General features: G+C 53.1%; 2 protein-coding genes across 17 annotated transcripts in view; both read left to right on the forward strand.

Annotated features, from left to right (window-relative positions):
* ARCN1 (archain 1) overlaps positions 1 to 4,563 on the forward strand; it is a 29,716-nt gene extending 25,153 nt beyond the window's left edge. Inside the window, exons 9-10 of the mRNA XM_061440507.1 lie at positions 768 to 972; positions 2,622 to 4,563. Coding sequence (XP_061296491.1) covers positions 768 to 972; positions 2,622 to 2,711 — 295 coding nt within the window. The 3' untranslated portion in view covers positions 2,712 to 4,563. The remainder of the gene's footprint in view (positions 1 to 767; positions 973 to 2,621) is intronic.
* Positions 4,564 to 9,100: 4,537 nt separating this feature from the next.
* Positions 9,101 to 23,907, forward strand: part of PHLDB1 (pleckstrin homology like domain family B member 1) — a 48,689-nt gene continuing 33,882 nt past the window's right edge. For 14 of the 16 annotated variants that reach the window (XM_061440488.1, XM_061440490.1, XM_061440491.1 and 11 more), the window contains exons 1-5: positions 9,101 to 9,190; positions 13,484 to 13,597; positions 14,844 to 14,924; positions 15,580 to 15,703; positions 16,625 to 16,795. In XM_061440488.1, coding sequence (XP_061296472.1) covers positions 14,865 to 14,924; positions 15,580 to 15,703; positions 16,625 to 16,795 — 355 coding nt within the window. In that variant the 5' untranslated portion in view covers positions 9,101 to 9,190; positions 13,484 to 13,597; positions 14,844 to 14,864. Of the gene's footprint in view, positions 9,191 to 13,483; positions 13,598 to 14,843; positions 14,925 to 15,579; positions 15,704 to 16,624; positions 16,796 to 21,971; positions 22,114 to 23,907 lie in introns of those variants that run through there. The other 2 variants (XM_061440489.1, XM_061440498.1) reach the window with 2 other exon arrangements.

Below are 23,907 nucleotides of genomic sequence, written 5' to 3' on the forward strand. Positions count from 1 at the left end.
GGATGTCACTGGTGAATTAAAAGGTGGTAAATTTAGAATGTGTAGGAGTAGGTGACACTGCCTGTCAGCCATGTGTGGGGGTGTGAAATACATCCTCACTAGCCCTGGTTCTCCTGCAGATTTAGGACAACTGTGTATCTCTCTTTCCCATCATGCTCACATTTTGCCCAGGGGCAGTTGTTCTTTCACTTACCAAATAAAAGTTCATTTCCTGGATTGTAAATCAAATAAACCCACTGGCATCAACTACAGTAAGTTTTGAAACATTCTGAAATCTTTTGAAAACATTCTCAGAGGTCCAAATTCATTTCCGTTCTAAATAACCATAGGCATTTTAAGTTCTCCCCCACTGTTACTATCAACCTATTTTTCCCCTCATTGGCATCTATAAAGAGAACAACACTATGTTAAAATTCCTTCTTGACAGTGCAGCAAACCATCAGTGCAGGATTTTTTGAAATATATCCCACTTCACACATTTGTCAGTCTCGGTCCCCTGCCAGCTCCAGATCTAGTCCATAAGTTGGAACAGCTCATGACTGTGTGCCAATTACTTACGGTTGCATATATCTGTACCTACAGAAGGGATGAGTGAAACCCTTAACCAGTGTAAGGGTCCTTGAGGTTATTAAGGAGTCTAATTTTTTCTAGGACTGTATAAAAGCAGGAAGAATTTGAGAAGCATAATCAAATTTGGGGCTGGTTTTCCTTGGCAGAGTTTTTCTAACTCTGGACAGCTGACTTGACACGGGTGTTTCTTGTGGCAGATCTGGTGTTGGCGCTCCAGTGATTGGTGAGATTGATGGCGAGTATCGACATGACAGTCGACGAAATACCTTGGAGTGGTGCCTGCCAGTGATTGATGCCAAAAATAAGAGTGGCAGCCTTGAGTTCAGCATTGCTGGGCAGCCCAATGACTTCTTCCCTGTTCAAGTCTCCTTCATCTCCAAAAAAAATTACTGTAACATACAGGTATTCCCTTTTAATAGAAATCTTACACGGGGAAGGTGGTAGAACAGATGTTTAATAGGCAATATGACTTCATAGAGCAGAAAATCAGAAAAAATGATGTCCTCCATGGATTCCATTGCTGTCTCATTGTATTGCGTGCATGCTCAGTTGCTTCAGTCATGTTCGACTCTTTGCAGCCCTTTGGACTATAGCCCACCAGGCTCTTCTGTCCATGGGATTCTCCAGGCAAGAATACTGGCGGGGGTCGCTGTGCCCTCCACGGGATCTTCGCGACCCAGGGATCAAACCCTAGTCTCCTGCATTACAGGCAGATTCTTTAATGCTGAGCCACAGTCTTGGTCAGATTCTTCACCTGCTTTATTTCAGTTTTTTTCTCTAGATCAGATAAAGAAATTGAATGTGATTATATATAAAAGTGTTATGGGTTGTGCAGGAGTCATATCTCTTAGTTGCCTGTGTGTTCAATAATCTCACGTATCTTAGAATCATTTACCAAAGCATTTAGCACATGACTTAGTAATCCCTTTTGTAGTATTGTCACTTGATTTGAACCCAAAGACTGCTTCCCATCATTAATATGGATCATTATAAGCCATTTCTGCTGTAAACTTTGTCCTTTAGGTAGACAAAACAGTGGAAATTTGTGAACTGTTCCTTATTTATTTGTTTAGGCTGCACCACATGGCTTGCAGGATCTTAGTTTCTCCACCAGGACTGAACCCAGGCCCATGGCAGTGAAAGTGCCAAATCCTAACCACAGGACTGCCAGGAAATTCCCTGTAAACTGTTTAGGTCATTATTTTTAACTCCTTGTTTTTCTAGTTTTTGAAATTGCATTACAAGCACCGAGTTTATATTGTCATCTTCCCCTCTGACTTGTTGATTTGCACTCTTACCTTTCCAGATGGTCTCTGTCTCTCCTCTTAAGTGCTTGGAAAGTTATTTCCTCTGTCAGTTTTCTCTCTCCCCTGCCCCCACTCAGTTATTGGCTCAGCCCCATCAGTATTGGAGCATATTGTTGAACCCGAGACGTTTTCCTGTTAGGGACCATTTGAAGAACAGGAGAGTATAAATTGCTCTATCAGAATTTCATTAGAAAATGTGAGTCAGTGGTTCAGGTTTTATGTTGGTGCCATTACAGGCACCATTGTTACAGGTAATTCATTAAACTGGATGTTTATTATTATTAATAAAAAGAAATCTCATTAGAACAACCCAGCCATATCTGGAAAATAAGTATGATAGAGTAGCTTAGAGAGACTTTGAGAGAACTTTTAACAAGTAATGTCGAGTTGTTAGAATACTGCCTTTTGGGTCAAAATGTTAATTGGTCATCCTTATAGAATGTCTGTGACCTAATGGGTTTTATAGGGCAGGGCCTGGGCAGTGGCCGCTTACTCTGGACCTTTTACTTAATACCATTCTACGTATCATCCCAGGAGTTGTCTTTTCTGTCAAAGAACAGATTAATCATGTTGACGGGGAAGAGTGATGCTGTGAGCTACAGTTGTGAATTGAACTTTTTTAGTATTTCTGAGTTAAACTTTTAATACTGCTTTGGTGAATTTGGTCTGTTCTGTACTGAGAATTTAGCCAGCACCTTGAAGACCCGCTGTTCTGCTTTACCTTACTCCTTGTTTGTTTTTTAGGTTACCAAAGTGACCCAGGTAGATGGAAACAGCCCTGTAAGGTTTTCCACAGAGACCACTTTCCTAGTGGATAAGTATGAAATTCTGTAGTACCAAGAAGAAGGAACCGAAAAGGAAAATTTTCAAATAAAGAAGAAGCCAACAGTGGCTGAAGAGTTTTTTCCAAACCCACAAGCCATTGGAGACCCTTTTTTTTCAAACACAGTGCACGATTCTCTGAGCGCAAGGACCCTCAACTCACCCTCAGTGTTTCAGTGTCACAGAGACGTTCTTTGGCAAACCAATGACACACCATAAAGGGAAAGGCTGCTGATTTCTTTGGCAGATTTACTGGCCAGCAGGAAAGCAAGCTCTCCAGAGAATGCCCCCAGTTAAACATTCTCTCCCTTTGCCTAAGTTGTTCTTTTATTTGAATCCTTAAATATATTATATTTCATACTTTGTTTTTAAAAAGTATTCTCTGTGGAAGATTTTAATCTTTCACACTTCTTTACCTTCAGTTTTTTTCTTTTGTATATCCAATCAAGCCCTGGGATCATCTGCAAATAGGCATTGTATTTGGCACTCCCGTAACAGGTTGATCTAATCCAGCCTTGATTTGTGGACTATGCAAGTAAACTGCTTGAGAAGTATGAGGTCTACACATTAAAAGATAAGGTTGTCTTATGTCGTTTTCCTATATCTATTCATCCCTCCATTCCTTTGCCAAGCTGTTTTCCTTTCAGGCTTGTCGCTCTGCTTTAGAACACTACTGTGAATCCTATTGTGTAAAGACAGCTGAGAAGCAGCTTTCAGATGGCATAGCCCCCCCAGCTTCAAGGTGTCCCGGAGGAGAAGGGTCATGTCCAGTTAGGGATTTCATACCCGCAGGTAATCATGTTTGCTGCTGGTGCCACCCAGACTTCCATTCTCCACATTTTGGGTACTTCAGCTAATACATGATAGCTCATGGTCTTTGTAATCCATTCACATTCCTGAGATTGACCACCTCCCTCTTCCTGAATGTTCTCTAAATGTCATCAGTTTTTTCCTTTCCATCTGAAATAAGGTTATGATTTTGGAGGCTGAACCCTCAGAGAGTCTTTGTGCCAGTCCCGTGGGCCCTAAACTGTCAAGGAGACTCCAGTCTCACCACCAGGTCTTTAGCCTCTCAAGATGCAGCTGATTATATTGCTATATAGGAATTGCTGATACTACTCCTTTCTAGCCGCCTCAACATTTTTTTCAGCAGCCTATCCTTCCCATCTCTGAAACCCTTCCTCTTTCTCCCCTACGTCTTTTCTGTTGAGTGTCATCGTGTAGTGGTTGTTTCTCAGCGCCCCCCTCATCCATTATTTCTTCAGTGGAGAAGACTGCATCAGCCAGCCTAGCGTTGGCTTTTAATTTGCACTGGGGATTGGTAGAGTTGTTGCCAGGCTGCAGCCACAGGCGGAGGAATAGACAGATGACAGGAGACGACCTCCTGCACTTTCAGCTGGTTGGAGAGTACCACTCCCACTCTGAACAACATTTGGCCTTCCCTGCAAAGAGTGTCCTGTACTTCAAGCAAAGCAGTCACACACAAATGGCCATGGATGGAATTGTTTGCCAAAGAAATTTCTGGCCTTTCCCTTCCCCTTAATCGCATCAGGGAAGAATCCTTATCTCTAGCTTGGTTTCCACATAAGGTTTTTTGAGGAAGGGGACTGGGACAAGAAATCTGTCATGTAGTTATGTAGACAAGGAATCTTATTAATTCAGTTTTGTTGGAGAGTTGCTTGTCCATATGATTTTTTAAAAGTGAGATTTAGTTTCACAAAAACTTTTTTTTCTGAAATTACTTTTGGGGTAATATTTAAAATGAGAGACATTTTGTAACCCTGTAAAATACATAGGGAATATAACATTCCAGTGTACACAAAGAAGACAGATTCTTTAATCAAATAAAGTATTATAAAATGAATGTTTTTTAGACTGTTGACCCTCTCATACTTTGGTGTCTTCTTGCTGATTCAGAATGATGTAATGGGATCTAAGATTAAAAATTAATGATATGTTTCTTTTAAGAGGAAATACTAAGAGTATTCATTACCTTTTCTCCCTATAACAAGTATTGTACCTCCTTGTGTATTTTTCTACATTTGAGACACACACACATGTACTCCTGACAGTAGCTTTTGAATTTGATGACACTGTGGGCTTTTGATCCTCATTTTGTCAGGGGCAGTTGTAGAATCAGAAAAATGAAGCTTCGTCTTGAAGGAGTAACATAGGTGGTGATATTTTGGTGCATTCTCTTCCCCATTAGACAAACAGTGGTAAGTAAGTGATGCAGGCATGAGTGATGAATGCCTTGGGAAATGCCTCAGAACAGGCTGCTTCCTTACTCTCTATTTCAATTTAAAAACTATAGAATGTCACCAAATTGGAAGGCAAATCTCTGATGAATAATAAGTTTCTGGAATGAATAAGTTTTTATTTTAATGGTGAGAGGGAAGATTTTGAATTTTTTTTCCTTAAGAGAACTAGCAAGTATCTTGTCTAATGTTGCTAAAGTGTAGCTTGGCTCCCTGAGGCTGTAACGTTAATCCAGTGAAATGAAGCACACCAAACCCACACCACACCCTCTGGCAGCTGATACCTCCATGGTGTCGAGTGGACTTTTTGTTGGCTGCTTGTGAGGGAGACTAACAAAATAATTAGATCTGACTGAGCATTCTGTTTGATGTAGGAGGTTTGTGGTTCCTGCTCTGGGTTAATTAATTCCACATAGAGGAGGTAGGGAGGGAATTGAGTTCCTTTTAAGAAAAGGTCTGTCATTGGTCTACTCAGTATCAAACCCCAAATCAGTCAGCCCATGCATCACTGCAGGAAACATTGCCCTCAGTTAACATTGTACACACTAGGTAGCCTCTCAGAGATTTCCAGAGTCTATACAGAATAGCTTTTTAAAAAGTTACATGGGACTTTTTTGGCAGTCCAGTGGTTAAGACTCTGCCCTTCCACTGCAGGGGCTGCAGGTTCGAGCCCTGGTTGGTGAGCTAAGATCCAAAAAAAAAGTTTATATCTGCAGGGCTCATTGGAGGAAGAGGAAAATAGAAAGTCCCCATCCTCAAGAAGATTGAAATTGAACTGGAAGCAACAGCTGTACCTCCTTAAAAGTGTAGCTTTCTTGCTAAAGCAGACACACATCAACTGCCACCCGGGATACTCGGTGCAGGTCTCTAAGGGTGAGGGCTTTAGTCTGGTAGGTTTTAAAGGAATTAAGGAAGCAAAAATGCAGAATTGACTCCCCTGTGTTATGCACAACTCTCATTGCAACCATCCTTTCTTGCCATTCCCTCTTTTTGCCCCCTTTGGTAAATACACCTGCAGCTGTAGAGCTGCTCTGAAACTCCTAGAAGATCCACAAGTAGGTTGGCTGCTGTGTACTGCTCCTAACCCAAGAGCAGACATCTCTACAAGAGTCAGTTTCACCTCTCACCCTAGGGAGTTAGTGATTGATGAGGAGACACGTCTTTAGGAAGTTTACTTTTCCAAACTGAGCTGTTGTCCCCTCTAAACACAAGAGGTCAAGCAACCAGGCAGTTTAAAAGCTTAGGCCACTCCCCTATCCCCTACCTGCACAGGCCAGAAAGTTTTTTGCCTTGCTGTTCATAGGGCAGGGGTTATGGGAATTTCCATAGGTGTAATTCTGTGATCAGGTTGATGTGCTGTTTGGGAAAGAAGTGTTACAAATTCAAAGCCCTGAGAGAAATGGAAATAGGTCTTGTTTCCCAATTTTTGCCGGAATGAATCCTTGTTCGTTTCTGCTCATAGGAAGGTTCAGAGCCACGGAAGGTAGACAAGTCCAGTCTTCCATCCTACACAAAATTTCCTCTCAGCTTGGAAGTATCTTAGCTGTGAATAGAAGTAGATTGCATAATTTCAAAAACAGGCTGAGAAGAGAGCTTCTGCTCTTTTCAGCTACTGAAGGTTTGAAATTTCTCCCCAGGTTGGATGCAGTGAGGAGTTAGTTACTTGGCATCATTGGTGCCACCACACCTACACTAATGATGCCTGAGTTCAGGATCCAAAGACGCCAGAAGGGATAGCTTCCTGGGGTAGGGTGTGTATCTACAGGGATTGCTTGCTGTAATGAGCAATAATCACCTCTTTCTGAGGCTGGAGGGAGTACAATTTGAGAGGAGGGACAGCTGGGAAATGTGCTGTGGCTAGGACAGGGTGGGTGTGGAAATCCACTCCTGGCATTCATAACCAAGTGCAGAGGGCCTTCAAAAATCCACTCTTCCTTCCACACCCAGCCTTTGCCCTCTCCCCCTGCTTCCACCTCGGAAAGTCTGAAGCATGCTTGGAAAGCTGTTTTCTGCTTTCTTCTCTCTTCCTCCCCCTTTCTGAGCTTCCAGCTGCTCGACCTCTTGCGTAACTGTGTGAGAGCACTGAGTCTTTTTGATGGGCTCCAGATGTGGAGCGGGGTGGGGGTGGAGGGTGGTGATGGTAGGTCTGAAGTCCCCTGAGTGCTCTAACTGTGGGAACACAGGGCCCCGACACAGCGGGAGCAAGGACACACTGCACAGAGCCTTTGTCATGGGCTCAGCGGACTGCTGGGCTGGGAGGACAGCAGTTGGGTGATATTTCAACCCCCTGCTTTAGCATCCGTGACAGGCTTGATTATTCCCCAAAATTCCTCCTGACCAAGACAGTAAGGAAGAGTTGGATTTGTGAAGCACAGTTAAGTGAAGTCTGTGAGGCACCCCAATCTGAGCCTCTTCCCTCAAATGCTGGGTCTTGGCATATAAGATACAAGTTTGGGGTTTGTTTCCTTTTCTTTTTATTTAACAGAATAGCCTGAAAATTACTGTTGTGATCTGCTTCATGAAAGGTGTTCAAAGTTAAAATACTTTTATGATCCTCAAACGATATGAAGAAAGAATAAGAGGCTTCTACTCTCAACACTGCTCCCCCACCCCCAGACAGATCCTGGGGCTTCCTGATACCATGGCACATGCTGAAGCCTGATATTTTGACCTCTGTTAGCTACAGCAGGTAGCTGCAAAGAGCCATCCACCCCCTCCTGCTTCTAGTCCCGTTGGTTCCAGCCTCCAGCTGGGTGTGGGGAGGGTCCCCCTGCTAGTGCTGGCCCTGTCAATGAGTGACCAAAGGTTCCTGCAGTTCAGCCTCCTGCTGTTCCTGGGTTAAACAGGGAGGGTGCACAGTAAAAGCACTGAATCAACAAGATTTGTCCACCCAAAGAGGACAAATTATTTTCTGCTGTCCCCTGCTCACTGGAATGTCACAGCCTTGGGGGCTTTCTGCTTCCTATCCTTCAGGGAGGAACAGTCTCAGGGATCCCTCCATTGCAGGTTTCAAAGGTCCAGTCTGGCTGAGTTCAGATCCCTAGGTCCTCCCCCATCAGTCTCCTGGGGCAAGAGCTGGCTTTACAAGGTAAGGATCGGCTGTCAGCTTGGATTTCGGTTGGTGGTTGAAAAGGAGAATGACTTTCTCCCAGGCTCAGTTTCCAGGCTTCTCTAAGGTTTTCAGGTCCTCCCCACCCACTTCTTCCTTATTAAACCCTTACTCCTACAGAGACCCAAACTGCTACAGGATGCTGTGCTCAACCAGTTTGAGCACCAGTTTGCCTCCCAACTGTAATCCCGCGCGTTGTGGTGGGGGTGGAGTGACACGGGGGCAAGGTGATAATTCCATTCGGTTTTTCTATGCTTTACAGTTGGCGTGGCATTTTACCATGCCTTTTTTATATGTATCTTTAGAAATATCTGTGACGCCCTATCTGGACGGTTATTAACCCCATTTACAGCTCGTCCTGGCGGAGGGGCTTGGAGTAGGATGAGGAGAAGGGGCGACAGAGGGCAGACAGACCTGGATACCTTCAGCAGATATTCCGAGATGTTAAGAACATGTTGTACGGCTGCGACCATGAAGTTCACTGGGAGCTGATGGAGGATTCAGGCATCTAAAGTGAAAAAAAAGAGTAGGGGGCGGACTAGAGAGAAACGGGAAAACACCCTCAGAAGAGCCTTAAGGCCTAGGGGTGGAGGGTGGCCCAGGAGAGTCCGAAAGAGAGGGCGAGTGGGGCCAGGGGTGCGCACTTGGTGGTGGTGGTGGAGAGCCCAGCTGCAGAGATGAACAAAGCGCGCGCTGTGCAGGCGTGGGGGGAGGTGCTGCTATGGGAAAGGCTGGGTGGGGGGACCTTGGGCTCCAGTCCCACAAGGGCGTCTCCTCTGGCTGGCCAGAGGACAGGACGGGGGGACGGGGGCGGGGACTAGCGGGGGGAGGGGGTGGGTAGGAAGGCGGGACCCACTTGCTCTCCTCCTACTCAGCGGGCTTCCAGGGAAAAGCAAGAGTGTCCTTCGGAGCCTGGGGCCGCGGTTGCCGAGCTGGGCAAAAGACCCGGTGTGCCCCTCTCCCCTCGAGGTGAGGGCGCTCCCTCCCGCTACGCCTGCGGGTCCCGCTCGCTGCGCGGCTGGGACGGGATAAGAGGAAGTCCCGGGGACCTGGCGAGAGCCCTCAGACCAGCTCTGGGCTGGAAGATCCCGGAAGAACCCGGTCGGGGAAGAGGGGCGCCGCAGGTGAGTGTGTAGGGACACCCGGGGCTTTGTGCTGAGCGGGCTCCGCTGCTCTCCCGGGAGCGGCTTGCTCCTGCCCTCCCGAGCCGCTGCCAGCGCCGCCGCCAGAGGGGGCCCTTGCGCTCTGCCCCGCCACCGCCGCCCGCCGCCCCGGGGGGAACGCGGATCCTTGTCCCAGGACTTTCTTGCGTGCGACTGGGCGACACTCGTGGGGTCTTGTCCGCCCGCTCCCCACACCTCCCTTCTCCCGCCGACAGAAGGACTGAGAGCCCTGCGCCAGGACAGCGGGGTACCCTGGGGGCATCTCAGCTCCCGTCCCGGGCTGGGCCGCCTTGATGGGACAGGAAAGGGATGCGGAGTCGGGCTTGGAGGCAGTGCTGTCCTGAAGGAACCACTGGGTGTGTTCAGGGGATGGGTGGCACATGTGGTGCCTCTTGGGCCCTGCCAGGGCCCCGCGTCTTTAGCGGTCCAGGAGGCTGGAGGGGGGACCGTGGGAGCCGTGAGTCTCCGGCCCTTGCCACGCCCGCATAGTCCAGATTCGAATCCCTTGCGGAGTTCCCCCGTACCGGGGCTGAGCCAGGTCATCCGGGCTCCTCGGGGAAGGGGAAGCGCGCGGGCGGGGGCGGGGGGGGGGGACTGGGAGGGGCCGCGGGGTTGCCGAGGCTTCCACGGACGCTTCCGCCGAGGCGCGCGCTAGCGGAGGCTGGGCGGGGAGACGCAGCGGCCCGGCGGGGGACCCAGGGCGCCGGGGCGGAGCTGCATTCTGGGTCCGTTAGCTCAGCCGTCCGGGAGGCTCCGGGGACTGACTCATCGGGCCGGTTACACACAAACACAACCTCCCCCACCACGTCAGGCAACCCACGCGCAGACACACTCGGCGCCCCACCCGGCATCACCCACGCACCCTTCCCACCGCGCACTCCACGCGGACACGCCCGTCTCTCCGCCGTGACACGTGTGGGGTCCAACACACACCTAGACCTCTACCCACTCCGCACGCACGCCAAGCACCCGCCGCTCTCGCAGGAAGCCCACATCCACATCTGCGGCCCCCGCGCACACGCAGCCCGGGATTCACACACCCACCTGCCGCTCACGCCCATCACACACAGTCCGCACACACGAATGCTACGCGCGCGGCCCCCTCCCGCAGCCGCCCGCGGGGAGCCGGCGGTGTCTGGGGGCCGCGCCTTTCCCGGACCGCGCAAACAAGCGGCCCCTTCTCCCGGCACGGCCAAAGAAAGGCCGCTTGTCCGGCGTCAGCGGCGGGCGGGGCGGCCCAACACTGCGGCCTTGTCCCACCTGGCGGAGGGCGGCGAGGGGCAGCAGGGAGCCCTCCGTGCGGAGGCACCCCACCTCCACTCCGCACACAAATAAAATCACAGCCCCAAACTACACTCGCGCCTCGTTCCACCGCTTGCTCCAGCCCCGGCTGCTCGCTTACAGTCTCTGTCCACAGCTGGGTCCCCAGGCCAGCCCTCTGGACCCCTCTTTCACTCCAGAGCCTCACCTCCCGTCCCCACGCCGGTCTCCTCCTCCAAGGCCCTGGGTACCTTCGACTGCTCCCCCGGACCGTCACCCCCTTACCTTGAGCACTCGTCTGTCCCCAGTCTCCCCCATCTCCCTCGTCCCCCCAGTCGTTCTCCTTCTCGGTACCTGTCTCTCCTCTCCCCCTCCGCCTCCCCTGCGTCCCCTGGACTCCATCCTGTTTCCCACCTTCTTCCCCTCCTCCCCATCCTCTGCCCTAAGTCTTCTCTCCGCAACCTTCCTTTTCCCTCACTCTTCAGTCTCCCTCTTTTATTTTTCTCTCCAAACCCTTAATCTTCCCTCCCGTCCCACCCCTCCGCAGACCCTCGGTTTTCCATCTCCTAAAGTTCTCTGAGGGCTTCCCAGGTGGCGCTAGTGGTAAAGAACCTGCCTGCCAGTGCAAGAGATGTAAGAGACGTGGGTTCGATCACGGGTCGGGAAGATCTCCTGGAGGAAGAAATGGAAACCCACTCCAGTATTCTTGCCTGAAAAGTCCTGTAGACAGAGGAGCCTGACGGGCTACAGTCCATGGGATCGCAGAATCGGACACGACTGAGCGACTAACAGTCAAGTTCTCTGCGTCCTTTCCCCTACGTCCTCCCCGGCCCCTGCCCGGCTCCGGCGCCTCGCCCGCTGGGCTCCCGGCCTCAGTTTCCTTCCCTTCCCGGCCCCTTCCTCTGCCAGCGACCCTTCCTCGAGGGCAGACGCGGGCCGAAAGGATCCCAACTCGGCCTCGCTCCTGGGCCGTGCGATGCCCGGGCCACAGGGGACCGCTCTCCTCCTGGGCCGGCCTCCGGCCTTTCTTCTGGGGCCTGATTTGGAGGCTGGACTTCCTCCAATCCCTGTTGGTTCTGGACCTTTACAGTCGCTCGCCAGGGCCTCCCGCGCCCCTCGTTAAGGGACCGACCGAGTCCCCCGAACTGGTGACTCTGGGAGCCCCACGCGGGCAGAGAGCTGGGGTCCAAGTAGGGCAGAGGATCCCCGGTGGCCTGGATGCCCGGGCGTTCGCGCTGGGCCGGGAGGCCGCAAGGCCCGGCGCGGGGTCACCTGCTGGAGCCCCGGCCTCGCCCACACGGGGCTCTCTAGACACCCAGGCCTCTGCCACCTTGCGCCCGAGGAGGCGCTTGGAGGTCTCAGCTCGCAGTGGGAGAACGCTATCGAGGGCCGGGGCTGACAGCGGCGCTTCCCCAGCCCCTCCTCCCAGAGAGCCAGACACCCACCGCAGGGGCCTTTTTTTGGCAGCAGGCGGGCGGGGTTTCCCAGGACTGCGGCGGAGGCCGGAGGGGTGAGTCGGGTGGGTATAATTACAGCCCAGGGCAGTGGGCAGCCGGGTGGGACGGAAGCAGGTCGGCCGCTGGGGCCGCTGCGGGGCGCCCCGGCGCAGCCCGCTTAGCTCTCCCCGCCGGGGGAGCGGCGGGAAGAGAGGGCGCCCCCCGGTGGCGGCTCTCCCGGCCGCTGTGCAGCCCCTGGGTCAGAGCACCGCCCGCGGGCTGGAATGCCTTGATCTGGTGTATCTCCACTCCACCTGGATTGAGTTTCGGACCTGGAGCCACAGCCTCGCGCCTCCCTGTCTCTACATCTTTTCTTATCTTCTCCGTCTCTCCCTACACCTCTCTCCTTATCTCTTCCTGTTCTTTCACCTCCTTATTCCCTTCTCTTCTCTCCTCCAATCACTCTTTTCCCCCATCAACCTCGTTCCTTTACAGGCTTTATCGCCACTTGAAATCCTTGGTGTAAATAAGTGAACACACTCACTGCTCCCTCACAGAGTGATGGCGGCAAACTTGACAGATGAAGAAACTGAAGCCCAGAAAAGTGAAGTGACTTAAGTTCAGGAAGCTCATACTAGTAACTGGCATATTTACGGTGCTTGGCACTTCACAGAGTGGCATTTGGTATAATACCTGAATCTCTAGGGCTTTCCTTTTGGCTCAGCTGGTAAGAAATCCACATGCGATGCCAGGGACCTGGGTTCCATCCCTGGGTCGGGAAGATCCCCTGGAGAAGGAAATGGCAACCCACTCCAGTATTCTTGCTTGGAAGATCCTGCGGACGGAGAAGCCTGGTAGGCTACAGTCTATGGGGTCGCAAAGAGTCGTGGGACACGACTGAGTGACTTCATTTCACTTCACTTCACCCACTCCAGTATTCTTGCCTGGAGAATTCCATGGACTGTATAGTCCATGGGGTTGCAAAGAGTCCAACAGGACTGAGCAGCTTTCACTTTCTGAATCTCTAAGACAATCATCTTAAAAAACAACAACAACAACAACCAAACTAATAGTTTTATTGAGGTATGATGTTCATACCATTAATTCACTTAAGTGTACATTCAATGATTTTTAGTGTATTTACAGATCTGGGCAAACCATCATCACAAATAAGTTTTAGAACATTTCTGTCATGCCCCCCAAATCTGCCCATTTATAGCTCATTAGATGGTCCCTCTGACAGGTCTAATTGGTTCACGCATTCCACACCTAGCCCCAGGCAAGCAGTAATCCAGACAATCTTCTTTTTAAATATAAATCATTATTCCACTTTTATAGAGAACGATTGACACTCAGAACAGTTAAATAACATGCCCAAGGTCTCTCAGCTAATAAATAAGAAAGTCAAGATTAGAATTTAAGGCTCTTGCATCCCAGTCTAAAGCTCTTTCTGTTACCCAGTGATGCCTTTCCTTCACCATTGTTCATTGTTTTTTCTTACCCCCTCTTTTGTATATGCTTATATCCCTAACCCACTCTCTTGCCTCTTCTCCCTCAGAAAGCTGAAGGACTTCCCTGAGTTGAAAGAAGCCGTGCAGCCATCTTTGTCCCTGGAAATTCTTTCCCTTGGCCAGATCTCCTGGGGAGGTGCCAGGCCAGCTTGAGCCTTGGTGTAGGTTAACGGCCTTTGCCTTCCCTCTTCCCAGGCAGACTTGGGGGTGGGCCTCAGGCCCTGTTCCAGCTTCTCTTCCTCCAGCTTGGGTGGAAATGGTGACGGAGACGATTCAGTCCAGGTCCGGAAGGGTGGAAGCTGGGAGGGTAAAATTAGTAACACTATTGCTAAGGCCTTTGGGCCCCACTGCCAGGGTCAGACACTCCTTGGAGTGCTGGCTCCTGCCCCCACTTTCTCTCCAAGTCTCTTAGAAGATGGCTGGAAGAGAAAGTGGAAGGGAACCCTGCCTTCCTAGGTCTCCCTCCCTCCCTTTGGTCACACTCTCGTCAGCTTCCCCAGTAACATTTCAGCAGTCAATAGGAAGTTTCTCACCTCAGCAAGCTGGCCAAGGGATGGGCATGTAGGCACATATTAGTACACAAAGCTCCTTCCTCACAGTTCTCAGGTACCAAAACTGTGAGCCACAGAGGGGAAGGCTCTGGAGCTCTGGAGTCTGTTTTACCTCTGGTTCTAAGGACCTCAGCTCCCTATGGTACCAAATCAGGTTGAGAACCCAAGAGTCCTATATTCTCAGTGTGAGTCACCACTGGGGGTTTTTATTTTTTATTTTTCCTGATTGTGTATGGGGGGTTAAGATGCTTTCTGGGGAGGAGAGGATTCAGGAATTGAGACAGAGATGGCAGGAATAGTGGCATTTCCCCCTTGTGTCTCCTTTAAGAAAACATCCTTCTGAGACCCCTGGGGAAAGAAAGGGGGAGAGGCTGTGGAAGGGAGCTCCCGCTCCGCCATGCCACCTGCTTGGGGCCCCCCGTCTACCAGTGTCCCTGGAGGGGCCGCCTTGAGCTAGCTTTCCTCTCCAAGGTAGATTTTCCCCACTTTCTTATGGCTTCAGGTGCCCGAGGGTCCTCAACTGCCAAGGCCTGGGTCCTGGCTGTCAGAGGCAAGAGAGACCAGCGTACGGTCTGGGCCCTGTAGGACTTTTCGGGGGTGGGGGTCAGGGCCAGTGTGGTGGGGTAGCATCCATGCTGACCTGTGTTGTGGCTGAAGACATGGCACCACCCCCCTTCCCCCCTACACGGCCCCCATCGAACCCCAAACTCCTGAACTGCCCCCAGGTCTCCTTAGCAGGAGCTTGCTGCGAGCCGTGGTGCCACTGCCCCTGCCCTGAGAACACTGCTGCAGAACCCACTCCTGCCCCTTTCTGCCCCGGCATCCCTGCCTCACCTGTTTTCTGCTGTGTCCACAGGAGCTCTGGGGCCCCAGGAACATGGACACTCTCAATAGGAACCAGGTGGGCCCTGGATGTAAGACCCCGGGCCTGGTGCAGGTGAGAAAGGTTAGGGCCATGGGGCAAGAAGGTGGTCTGGTGGGGATAGGTCGGCTCCTCTCCCTCCCTGTGGTCCCAGCTCAAGAATGAGAACCACACTACCTCCATGCTTGTCCCCAGGTCCCCATAGCTAAGTCTTTAGCTGAATTAGGTTAATTGGTTCACCCAGAAAATACCTTTTGAAAGTCATGAAGTGGTTTACAGATTGACTCGGAGCTGTATCTGTTTCTGCCCTGCCCTCTCTTGTAATTAAGTTTAACAGGGGCAAGCCATGGCCAAGTGGATTGCCGTGGACAAGTCTACAGGGATAAGTCTTGATTGGTCTCCTCTGTAGCAACCTCCCCCCCAACTCTTAGCAAGCACCTCCCAGTTCTCCTTACTTTCTACTTGTTTCTGTCCTAATAGACAAAAGGGGCAGTTAAACCAAGACTTGAGATAAACCCAGTGGGACGAGTTAGTGGCCTAGATTCAGGTCTAATTACAATTTAACGGAATACTGCTCTGCACAAGATTTTGTGCTAAGCCTTTCAACGCCTACAGAGCCCTTTAGAGAGGGCAGGTGCTGGAGAGAGTGCTCGTGTGACTAGGACTAGCGTGGTAAGGTGCCAGCCTGGACTCTCTCATGATGCTCATCCCTTACCTCCACCACCCGCAGAAAGGACCCTTGGACCTGATCGAAACAGGCAAAGGGCTGAAAGTGCAGACGGACAAACCCCATCTGGTGAGCCTGGGCAGCGGGCGGCTCAGCACGGCCATCACCCTTCTGCCACTGGAGGAAGGTGAGTCTGGGGTGCATCCCAACTGCCACCCCTCCATCCTTACAGACATTCCTGCTTGGAAATCCAGGCATGCGGGGGCCCCTCTTGCTACCTGCTGGCAGTGTTCACCTCTCCCAAATAGGAGGCCATGTCACAATGCCCACCCCACCCCACCTCCCGCCCCCTAGCTTGCTTCCCTTGTCTGTGCCTCCCCAGACTAATTCTGGCTCCATGACAGGGATTAAAGATCAGCTTAGAAATCAGGAGGAGAGCCCTGAAATAGTAGAGCTCATGACTCTTGGCAACCAGTGTGGCCAAGAAGAAAGGGGGCTCTGCTCCAGGGCCATGCCTGGCCAAGGAGAAGGTGCTGGTGGAGCTGGAGAGATGGGCAAGATGGGCGTGGGGCAGACCTCCAAGTTAGGCCCTGGCACAGCCCCCTCCACCTTGCAGCTTCTGCCCTTCCTGTCTCCTCTCCTGGCGGCATTTGTTGCCCGGGTGATACTACATTCCCCACATTCTCCAAATACCAGTCCAGGAGCTCTCTCCCTCCAGGGGCCAGGAGAGAGGGGGTGTGAGGAGGGCAAGGGTTGCAGGTGGCAGAAGGGAGGGAGAGGAGGGGGGAGGGAGAGCTGGAAGAAAAGGTGGGGGAGGATAGGAAGGAGAGAAAGGTCCTGGGGACGGGGGCTTGGAGGGACTGAGGGACTTCTGCAGAAGAAGCTCCTACTAAGTTTGCGGATCCTCGGTGTCCTCTGGGCCTTTCTGTTTCTGCGGCCGAGATGGGCTTCTACCCCTCACTGTCTCCACCAGGCTCAGGGGCCCCACAGGGTGGGCCGTGATTCTCCCCAGAGTAGGAGATGGCAGTCGAGTCCCACCGTGGCCCTCCCAGCCCCTCCCTGCCTCCTCAGCCTGGACCGGAATCTGACAGTTGCCTCCTGTCTTCAGGGAGGACCGTGATTGGCTCTGCAGCCAGGGACATCTCACTGCAGGGTCCAGGCCTGGCTCCGGAGCACTGCTACATCGAGAACCTGCGGGGCACCCTCACCCTCTACCCCTGCGGCAATGCCTGCACTATTGATGGGCTCCCGGTCCGGCAGCCCACTCGGCTCACTCAGGGTAAGGTCTGCCAGCCCTGAAGCCAGGGAGCCTCTGTTTAAAAGCTTGTGCGTGACAGGTGCAGGGGAAGCCTGCTGTTTTGGTTGCCATGGTAACTGCCTGAGTGGCCAAGTTGGGGGTGGGGTGCTCAGGTGCATCTGGATCAGGTGCATTTCAAAACCCCCGCCAGCATCCAGACCGGCTTTTCTCTGGTTGCCCCACCCTACCTCTCACACCGTAGTGGGAAGAGAGAGAAGAGGTTCCACTGCCTGCTCTCGGAGGACACGGGGAGCTGTGCAGTGGTCGCTAATGGTTGTTAGGCGAGAAGAGCTGGAGGAGCAGCGAGGGGAAAAATGGCATGGTTCCACGATGCCAAGAGGGAGGTGTTCTAAAAAGCTGTTGAGGTTGGAAGATCAGGACAATGGGGATGGGACAAGGGCAAAAAAATCCGAGGACATGCTCACTCCTGTTAAAACACTGTTGACAACAGCGTCTGGGTCACGAATGTCTTTACCACCCCGTTTCCCAAAGGAACAGGTCTCTTTGTGGTATAAGGGAGCTCTAAAAACTGGGCCTCCTGTTACTATGGTGATGAGGCAGGTAAGGAAGGGCTTGACCCAGGTAGCACTCTGATAGATCAGGTGTGTTTGCCCTGGGCATCAGTGTATACAGTGAAGCATCATATTAGGGGGATGTGAAAAGTGGGCTTGGGTAGCCGTAAAGGATGGGAGCTTTGGACTAAGCCCGGCTCTAAGTAGGAGGACCAATGTCCTGGCAGTGTTTTCTGGGGACGCTTACCTCTTACTGGGCTTCCCAGATGGCTCAGTGGTAAAGAATATCCGCCTGCCAATGCAAGAGACACCGGAGACGTGGGTTCCATCCCTGGGTCAGGAAGATCCCCTGGAGGAGGATATGGCAACCCACTCTAGTGTTCTTGCCTGAGAATCCCAGGGATGGAGGAGCTTGGTGGGCTACGGTGCATAGGGTCGCAAAGAGTCATACATGACTGAGCCACTAAGCACACTCACCTCTTACTGGCAAGAAGCTCCTTGGCAGGGGAAATCCCACTCTCTCCACTGTCTCCCTCTCTCCTGCTCTTCACACCCCGTGGGGTCTCTTCCTTCACGGCTGACCCAGAAGACCTGCCCTTGGGTGTGTGATATGAGGGGACAGCTGACTCCATCAGCAGCAGCAAACCAGCCCTCGTCTCTTCCAGAGGGCCTGTTATCTCTCCCTCTTATCTGACTCCAGCTAAAGAGGGACCCCCCCACCCCAGTAAATTGGGGCTTTGGCCGTGCTGCCATCTGGCTGCAGACTGTCCTCTTCCATTTCAAAGAGAGCATCTTCCCCAAGATTTGGGTACATGAGAGTGAGACAGCAGAGCAGCAAGGAGAGGCAGGGGCAGAGTTCAGAGAAAGCTGGAGAAAGAGCCCACCCCCAAATCCCTCATGTTCCTGAGCAAGAACGCTCTGTCCCTGTATGTTGTGAGCAGGGTGGAGGAACCCATGCTCTGCAGGTCTCTCCCGCCCGGTCTTTCCAGGGCAGCATTTAGCTCCGTGGGAAGAGGGAGGGCCTGGGCTGAGATGGAATTCTCAGGCATTTCCTGTGGCCCAAGTGACCCTCAACTCTTCCGCAGCCAGAAGCCCACCCTGCCAAGTATGTACCCTCCCACTCTCTCCTGACCCTAAACCCCTTCCCTTTCCCTGCCTCCCACCCCATAGCCGCCTTGTCTAGGCTAGCCTGTCTCAGAAGCTTGGCAGCCTGGGGAGGGGTAGGCAGAGGCACAAAGGAACGGGTGTTCTTCTCCCCAGCACTACCCCTCCTCTGGGCTCCAGGAGCTAAGGGTTTCCTTGTCTCATCTCTGGGGCAAGGCACCAAGCCCAGCCCTGCCTGGCCCCACTCCGGACATTCTTGGGAGTGCGTTTCCCTGGAAACTGGGTGGCTCGGGGGTGCAAGTGCTATCTCTGTAACTGTGTAACTGGAGTGTGTTTATGTATCTCCGGATGTGTTTGTGACTCTGGACTTGTGTATCTCTGTGTTTGTGTCCTTCCCTGTGTTTATGGATCAGAGTGTTCAAGTGGGGAGCAGGGTGAACTCAAGGCTGGTGGTACCAGACCGTCCACGGGTGTGCTCCGTGAAGATAGGAGAACCCACTGACCACTGGCCTATCTGTGGGCATATGTGCAAGAGAACCATTTTCCCTGCCTTGTTCCCTGATCCAGCCTTGGTGGGGGAGGGGACCCCTCTTTGAAAAACCAGAGGACTACCCTAGAAATAACAAGGAGCCCTCTCTGGCTGTGCCGGTCATTGGCTGCATCATTCTGGGCACTGTGCCCAGCCATAGGCAACTTGGAGAGGCACACGTCATAATGAGCAGGGTGGCAGTGACAGGCTCTTCAAGCAGGAATATGTCTGGGCCAGGGGACGGGTGGGAGGGAAGCAAGCAGAAAACAGATGCCAACCCCAACTTGAGTGAAAGCTATGGCCACGGGGCCCTGACGGGAGGGAACCAGGAAGATCCTGCTTCCAGCCTTGTCCCCAGGTACCTTGGGACATCCCAGGCAGCCCTCTCTCTACAGAGCAAGAGGCAGATGGAGCTGGGAAGACGACCAAGGAAATGAGGAGGAATCTTAATCTGGGTCAAGGCTGCCCCACCCTGAGACCACAGTGCCAGACCACATGAAAGATCCGGGAGGGGACCCAGTAGGGAAGGACCCAGAAAGCCACGCAGCGCGGGGCCCAGGCTGTCTAGACAGAAGGTCCCCTACTTTCTGGGAGCCATTTGCTGCCAGCCCCTGCCTCTGAGCCTCCTCCGAGTCTCCTTTGCTCCCCGGGCCCCTTGCTGGTGGGTACGGGCTTCTGGGAGTCAGGATTCCTGAGTAATACAGCTGCCTCCCTCTGGGATCCAGGACGATGAACCGCTTCCTCTTCCACCCAGCTGTCAGTCCTTCTGTGAAATGGGAGGGAAGTCTCCCACAGACTGTCCTCAGACTGTCCTCTGCGATGAGACTGATAAAGATCTCAACTAATAAAGCTCAAAGGAGGGAGAGAAAAAACAAAAGCTCCTAGCTCCCCACTTCTGTGTGCCTGCCTCCTGCCCTGTTTCTCCCTGGCAGTGTCCTCTGTGTCTGTCTGGGTCTGTCCAGCTGGTCGTCACAGTTTCCAGACCGATGAATCACATTTCCTGAGGAGGTTTTTTTTTAAGCCTCCCCCTATTTTGCATTTGACCCTATATGGTTTTCCTTTTTCCTTCAGAAGGGGAATGAATTGCCTGTGCATATGTGAGTGTGTGCATGCATGTGCGAGTGTGTGTGTGTACTATGGCAGTGTGGGTAGGTGTTCAGCGAGGGTGAAAAAATCGATTGTTTCTCTAAGGAGGTTGACTTTTTTTTTAAGTTATGGAAGGAAATGGCTTTTTAAAAATATTTCTTTATTGGGACTTCCCTCGTGGTCTGGTAGCTAAAACTCTGTGCTCCCAATGCAGGGGTCTGCTTCCCCTGGTGCAGCCAAATAAATAAATAAAAATATTTTCAAAATATTTATTTACGTGGCTACTCCTGGTCTTAGTTGCTGCATGTGGAATATAGTTCCCTGACCAGGGATTGAACCCAGGCCCCCTGCATTGGGAACGTGGTGTCTTAGCCACTGGACCACCAGGGAAGTCCCAGGAAGTGGACTTTTGATTTCAGAGTCTCTCCAAGACTGAGTGAAAGGCTATCTGTGCCTGAGTGAGTGTGGAACCAAGAGAATGACTGGTGCCTGTGGGGTTGTGTGCTGGAGAATAAATGTGTATGAGACACATTAACTGGGGTGTCTGTGTGATTCAGAGTGTGCACAGTTGAGTGGTGTCTGGCTGAGCAGGTGTTGGTGTGTATTTGAGAGAAAATGTATGGGGCTGTGTGAGCTCTGAGCATACAGAGGACGTCTGATAGAACACAGCGTGTCCCTTAAGGTTCTGGTGTCCAGACACCAGGTCCTGGAACGCGAGGAATTTTCTGGGACTGAGGCTGGTTGGTGGTTACTTGCCTGGCCCAGAACCTCAGCATGGTCCCAGGGGCTCCAGAGGTGGGTGGCACTCTTTCCAGGCGGTAAGGTACCTCCTTGGGGTGGGCGAGCTCTTTGCTGGAGCTCTTTGCACACTTGGTTGTGGTTGGGAAGGGGTGAGTTGGCTTCCGGAACCCAAGGAAATGGGCTGGCTTGGAAGAGGCAGTTCCTGGGTCCAGTTTGGGTCATGGGGTGAGGTGGACTGCTGAGAGTGTGGGGAGTGGGGGTGGGGCAGAAGAAGAGGTGTATAGGGTGGAGACAGGAGCTAGACTCAAGATTGTTCCCAGAGCACTGCCTCGGCCTGAACTCCCACTTGTCACAGTGGCAGACTGAGGGCCAGAGCTGGACCCAGTGACCTGGCTGGATTCCTGGGACTTTCACTCTTCTCTAATATATTGTTCTTCAGTCACTCAGTCGGGTTGGACTGTGACCCCTCGGTCTGCAGCACACCAGAATTCCCTGTCCTTCACTATCTCCTGGAGTCTGCTCAAACTCATGTCCATCCAGTCAATGATGCCATCCAACCATCTCATCCTCTGTCGCCTCCTTCTCCTCCTGCCCTCAATCTTTCCCAGCATTGGGGTCTTTTCCAGGGAGTCAGCTCTTCACATCAGGTGGCCAGAGTACTGGAGCTTCAGCATCAGTCCTGCCAATGAATATCCAGGGTTGATTTCCTTTAGGATTGACTGGCTTGAGGCTTCTCTCTAATACGTGGAGCCATGGAATGTCAGAGCTTAACCTCTGCTGTCACCAAGGCCAGCCTGCCCACGCTGACCTGGGGGCCGGCCTGGCCCCTTCCCGGCGTCTGGTGACTTCTCACCGCAGAGGGCTCTCAGTGAGACCCCCGCTTCTCCTCACTTCTGCCTCCTGGCTCCTCACCCTCTGGCCTCTGTGTCCCTCCCCTTTCCTTCTCTCTGTCCTCTCTCGTGAACGCTTCCTCCCCGCCGCACTTCTGCCCCCGCCCCGGGCTGCGGGACCCCAGCGGGCTCCATGGGCGCGTGCCCCGCCGCGCCCCGCCCCGCTCCCTCCATCCCGCTCCCCTCCGCTCCTCCATCACTTCCTCTTCCCCTCCTCCTCTCCTTTGTCCCTCCCTCCTGGCTCCCTTCCCCCGCCGCCGGTGGCCGGCCCGCCCCTCCCCGGGCATTGGTGGCTGCTCGCCGCCTCGCTGCCTCGCCGCTCCGAGCCGGGAGCCGGCGGCGGGAGGTCGGCCCGCCCCCTCAAAGGCCCGGGGCGGGCCGGGGACCTGCAGGGCCGGGGTTAGCGGGGGCAAGCCGTGCGGAGGTCCGAATTCGGTGGTGAGTCCTCAGCCCCCCAGCCGCCGCAGCCCCGGCAGCCCGGCGCTGAGCAGCTCTGGCTGGGAGGGGCGTGGAGGGGGTGGGGAGGCATGCCAGGAGGGGGATCGGGTCCCCAGCCCCACTTTGGGAGCCTGAGGCTGCGAGACTCGGGTGTGTGTGTGTGAGAGAGAGAGCGAGCCCTGAACATATCCAAGTGGGGCGTCTGGGTTCGGGGCCACTCCTCAGCGGGGCAGGCTTCATCTTTCCTAACCCGCGCTCGGTGGTCCCCTCCGTGGGACCTGCCTCTCCATGGGGTAGAGGGTTCCTGGTTAGGACTAGGGGAGCCTGTCTTACGGCGAAGAGGGGTCTCTGATGGAAGGGGCCAAGGCCCTTTCTCTGGTCTTCCCCACACCCAGCCTCCTTTCGGCCAGTTCATTCTGTTTGTGTGGCCAGCAGGGCAGTTGACTGTCGCTCTGAGTGTGTGAGACTGTCTGCTGTCTCTGGGTGCGTCTGTGTGTTTCTGAGTGTGTAGGTGTGTTTGTGTGCAGTGTGCATCTCTCAGAGAAAGGACCCACCCTCTCCTTGGCCCCGTTTCTTCCCCTCCAGATGTGCAGCTCCTTTACCCACCTGCACGCAGCTGGGCCCTGAGCCCCTTTGGGGAGGGGGGACAGGAAAACAACTTTCCCTGGATGAAGAGGGGTTCTGGGGTTTCCTGCGTGGGCTGACCTTTGGCGGTGCGGGGCAGGAGTGAGCAGAGAGGAGGTTTCTTCCCAGAAAAAGGCTGACCAGGCCCCCGGGGGCACGGGACAAGAGTAGGGGCAATGCCTGGGGCCCCTGAGTGCAAATAGAAAGTTAATTTGGGCAGGAGCTGGGCTACAATCAGTCCTGCTGCCCTCTTGCCTGCTCTATTAATACAGATCCAGCTCTGCTGCCTGGCATCACCTATTTATAGCTGGGGAGGCAGCATGGCCACACCCCTCTTATAGAGGAGGGTGAGGGGCAGAGGAGGGGACAGGGGACTCACAGCTAGAGGAGCCGGAGCTGAGGGTCCCTACCTGCCTACACCCTCCTTGGGTGGGCCTGGCACTGATGGGCTGGAATCCACCCAGACTCCCCGGTCCTTCCCAGTCTGGACTGTGTGGTCAGGCTCCTGAGCTGCCCCCTTCTGCCCCCCCACCCCCCAGTCAACCTAGGGTTGAGTGGGTCTGTCTAGACCCTGCGAACTCATCGTTAATTAGCTTGTTAAATGGCTGGAAGGAGGGGGATGGGAATGGCAGGGTTCTGTCTGAAACAGCTGTGGTTGTAATTAGGTGGACGGTGTGGCTGGCTAATATTTATTCTGGTTATAATTACTCTGTGATCAGCTCCTCTGATTGGTGGCTTGGCAGGGAAGGCTCCCTCCTTTCCTAACCACCCATCAGCCTTTAGAATTGTTTGTGCCCGCCCGCCTGGGAGGGCCTGTGGGTATACCAACGAAGTGGGCGGTTTTGTCTACTCTGTTATCTGCTGTGGGCTTCTCAGCCTGCTAGCCCCCCATCCATGACAATACCTAGGATCCCTCCGACAGGCTGCTGAGCTTCTCAGTTGGGGGGCCCGCCAAGGTACCCCACATGGCCCAGGATGCCCTATGCCCCTGTGGCCTGCCTGAGTTGAACTGTCTCAGCATCCAGGAATGTAGAATTCCCTGCCAGTCTTAGCTCAGACTGGCATGAAGCTTGGGGTGCCAAGTGGCAGCAGATTGGGTAGATAGGAGCCTGGGGCCAGGGGCCAAGGATGTGGACAGATTTGGAAGGGTGGGTGGTAGAGAGCACCAGG

The sequence above is a fragment of the Bos javanicus genome, chromosome 15 (genome assembly GCF_032452875.1).
Source record: "Bos javanicus breed banteng chromosome 15, ARS-OSU_banteng_1.0, whole genome shotgun sequence".
NCBI classification, from domain to species: Eukaryota; Metazoa; Chordata; class Mammalia; order Artiodactyla; family Bovidae; genus Bos; species Bos javanicus.